The sequence below is a fragment of the Sinocyclocheilus anshuiensis genome, unplaced genomic scaffold (genome assembly GCF_001515605.1).
Source record: "Sinocyclocheilus anshuiensis isolate Anshui unplaced genomic scaffold, SAMN03320099.WGS_v1.1 scaffold1662, whole genome shotgun sequence".
NCBI lineage: Eukaryota > Metazoa > Chordata > Actinopteri > Cypriniformes > Cyprinidae > Sinocyclocheilus > Sinocyclocheilus anshuiensis.
In genome coordinates this window covers 92,083-96,272 of record NW_015545835.1, presented here as the reverse complement: position 1 = coordinate 96,272, position 4,190 = coordinate 92,083, and the positions used below count along the sequence as shown (strand labels likewise).

The following is a 4,190-nucleotide window of genomic DNA, read 5'->3' as shown; positions in this document are numbered from 1 at the left end:
TTCTGATGGTTTCAGGAGTGTGTGTAATGTGATTTGGGACGGTGAGATAAGCTTATTTAGGGATCTGTGTTAGTAGAGTCTAATACAGTTACAGCTCAACCTCTGCTTATCCATCTGTCCTGTCTGTCTGTCTGTCTATCTTTCTTTCTGTCTGTTCATCTGTTCATATATACAGTACTACTATCGCTCACATTCATGCTTGCAGGCAGCTGCATTTTACAGAATAAAGTAAGCTTTCTTTTATTCTCCACTGGCCCTTTGATTAGGACACATCTGGGCCCTGCCACAGCACCACAACAACAACAAGATCTTTTTAACAAATTTATTACAGGCTAGTAAAGTATAGCCAGGTTTCTTTTGAACAGGAAGTATAAATTAGGAGGGGAACAGAGGCTTCAGGAGGGGACAAGGCCAAAACAACAAACAAAAGTTCAGTCTAACTAGGGAGTTAAGTCCTTACTAAATCTCTCAAAGAAAAAGAAAATCAACAACAGAATGTACGCTCACTCCCTGTCTAGACACAAAACAGGAGAAAATAGGGGTTTATGAAAATGAAATGGCGCCCGCCTCCCCACAGTTCCCAATCATAACTTGCAACAAAAACAAACAATCAGACAAATAACAGTTTTAGGAAAATAATAGTTTACGGCACTCGGTCACAACAGAGCAACAGGACTCTTAGCTTACCCTCTCTCTCACACACACACACACACACACACACACACACACACACACACACACTCATAGTGTGGTAGGCCACATCCACATTATTCTGGTTAAGTAAACTAGTTTTCTAGGCCTTTTGACGGTTAAAATGGAGGTATTCAAATACAATGACAAATGTGACCCTGGAGCACAAAAGCAGTATTAAAGGGGTCATATGATTGTAACACTCCAAAGAGAAAGGAACAATTGAAATCGCATCATATGACCCGTTTAAGTCACTGGGGTATATTTGTAGCAATAGCCAAAAATACATTGTATGGGTCAAAATTATTGATTTTTCTTTTATGCCAAAAATAATTAGGATATTAAGTAAAGATCATGTTCCATGAAGATATTTCGTAAATTTCCTACCGTAAATATATCAAAACTTAATTTTTGGTTATTAATATGCATTGCTAAGAACTTCATTTGGACAACTTTAAAAGTTATTTTCTCAATATTTAGATTTTTTTGCACCCTCAGATTCCAGATTTTCAAATAGTTGTATCTCGGACAAATATTGTCCGATCCTAACAAACCATACATCAATGGAAAGCTATTTATTCAGCTTTCAGATGATGCATAAATCTCAATTTCGAAATCTTATGACTGGTTTTGTGCTCCAGGGTCAAAATTGTTTAGTCAAGTGGCACTTCTTGTACCCAAATACGTCTATGGTTGTCCTGGCATTGTTCAAGATGAGTGTTACTTTGTACAGTCTCCATATTACACTCCTTCCAGTTTGGCAGAATATTCACTGGCATTGGTTGTCCTGTGGCAAAACATGATGACAGCTTTAGACCAAACAGGGAATGATGATTGAGTGTGATCTGGACTCAACAGTGTTATATTTTACTGATGAAATGATAGTGCCAGAGGAGCAGCATGAGAACACTAGTGTGGATGGTGAACATTATCGAAGCAAAAACTCTGTTTTTAGATATATGTGGGATTAACGAGCGGACTGCTTCATCAGCTCAATATGAGTGTGTGAAATCATGGATGGACACAAACACACTCTTTACTCACTCCTCTCATAACCGTGTGTCTTTGATGGCCATATCTTACATAGAATAACTGAAATATGTAGATTTGGTCTCAAAGGTTTTTAAACTGCCTAAAAGCCCATTATAGTGCCTGTGCTGGATGCTGTTGTGCTTTGAGCCAGAAAAACATACTCAGACTCTGGCTGTTGTTTCATCCATCCAGACAGTTGTGGAGTGAACAGTTGATGTGAACGCAGTGAGTGTGTGTGTGTGTGTGTGTGAGAGAGAGTGTGTGCGTGTGTGTGTGTGTGTGTGTGTGTGTGAGTGTGTGTCTGTGTCTGTGTCTGTCTGCGCCTGTGCGAGTGTGTGTTTGTGTGTGTGTGTGTGTGAGGGTGTGTCTGTGTCTGTCTGCGCCTGTGCGAGTGTGTGTTTGTGTGTGTGTGTGTGTGAGGGTGTGTCTGTGTCTGTCTGCGCCTGTGCGAGTGTGTGTTTGTGTGTGTGTGTGTGTGAGGGTGTGTCTGTGTCTGTCTGCGCCTGTGCGAGTGTGTGTTTGTGTGTGTGTGTGTGTGAGGGTGTGTCTGTGTCTGTCTGCGCCTGTGCGAGTGTGTGTTTGTGTGTGTGTGTGTGTGAGGGTGTGTCTGTGTCTGTCTGCGCCTGTGCAAGTGTGTGTGTGTGTGTGTGTGTGTGTCCAAACTGATGAAACTTGTCTACATTTGCAATTAGCACTTTGTCTCAGAAGGTTGATTTTGGCGATGATGAGAAATGTTTCACACCCACTGACTGTTCTCCTGCTCTTTTCTCAACATTCAGAAGATGCTAATTATGGTGAATTATGATACCATACTATTATCACACTCTGCTGCCTTCTCGTTTAAAGCTAGGTGTCATGGAAGAACAGACTGGTCTGAAACAGATACAGTATATACTGTCTAATGGAAGGTAGTCATGAAGAAGCACACCTGACAGTCACATGACCTCATCACTGTGTCCTGCGCTTCATTGAGTGCCGTCCTGTCATCATCGTCCTGGAAATAAAACATGACTTTTTTACTTATTGACTCTTAGTTCAATTTGTATAATGTGGCAATGCAACTGCAACTCTTTGTCACTTTTTCACTTTTGCATATGAAAAATAAAATATATATATTTGATATATATTTTGGTCTGCTTGCATTGTTCTTTTGGTTCTACGCACCTGAGAACTTATTGTCTTTTCTATTTTGAGTGCCTACAATTCCTACTTGATGAACTGTAACTCTTGTCCAATCAGATAATGAGTCTAGAAAAAGATGTGAGTTGTTGTTAAATGATATGAATCATGTGTTTCTCTGCAGCTGTCTCTGCTGGCTAACCTGTCCGTGGCTAATCTGTGGTCACTGAGACTCGCCGCTAACGAACCCGTTCACCACATCATGACCTTCGACTCCAGCGACCACAACTACCTGTACCTCATGACCACACACCACGTGAGTAGTTTAAACATTACTGAAGTTATGAGAATGTCTGAAGTGGACTCTTGAAATTCAGCGTAAGCCGATCTAGTGACGACATGAAGAACCTGTTCACAAGGCAAACTGTCAGGACGAGATCTACTAGCAGAAGAGAGACACTTCATGAATTGGCTTCATAAAATAAAGATGAAATATCTTTATCATGTATGAACTGTGAGTGTATTGAATGTACTTCAACGTTGTTAAACTACAGTCCTAATATCCCTCAGAAACACAACCGACATCAAAGCACTGTATATACTGTGACCCGAGACGATATCAGCTCATCTGTTCAAGAGTGTGTCAGTGCTGCTGACTCTATCACAGACTCAATGAGTTCATTACTTTATAAAGATATTTCAAGCCGCCTGTGTCATGCGTGTGTGCAGACGCTCTGTTTATCACATTCAGGAGGAGCTGAATGATGGAGCTGTGAAACTCAACATACGACTGTGTGTTAGTCTGATGCTCACGAGCGTGTGTGTATGTATGTGTTTGTGTGTGTGTGTGTGCTCAGCTCCTGCGGGTTCAGGTGTCTGTGTGTGGTCTCTACAGCTCGTGCCGTGAGTGTGTGAGTGCTGGCGATGCCCACTGCGGCTGGTGTACGCTGGAGAGAAGGTAAAGCACTCGCTCTCATCCTCTCATCACTCACACTATAACCACAGCAAATGAGCCCACTCTAAATCTCTCGATGGAGGATAGGAGTGTCATTGCAGATGATTTTGCAGGATCACGATCAATGATTTGAAATGTCGCACGTGAGTCGTATGGACTACTTACTTTTGTGATACTTTTGATCTTTTTTAACAAGTATCACAAGTATCCATCTCCATTCACCTTCACTGTATGGGAATTTCTGCTTAAAACCATCTTTCATGTTTGACAGCAGAAAGAAAGTCAAAGGTTTTGGAGAAGCAGCTCTTTGGGATTTAGTGACTGTTAAAGGGGTCATATGATGCGATTTCAAGTTTTCCTTTCTCTTTGGAGTGTTACAAGCTGTTCGTGAATA

At 41.3% G+C, this 4,190-nt stretch overlaps 1 protein-coding gene across 1 annotated transcript in view; it reads left to right on the top strand.

Moving 5' to 3' along the window:
• Nucleotides 1-4,190, top strand: part of LOC107698440 (plexin-D1-like) — a 68,520-nt gene that overhangs the window by 9,823 nt on the left and 54,507 nt on the right. Inside the window, exons 3-4 of the mRNA XM_016499458.1 lie at nucleotides 3,026-3,157; nucleotides 3,699-3,799. Of these exons, the coding sequence (XP_016354944.1) occupies nucleotides 3,026-3,157; nucleotides 3,699-3,799 (233 nt within the window). The remainder of the gene's footprint in view (nucleotides 1-3,025; nucleotides 3,158-3,698; nucleotides 3,800-4,190) is intronic.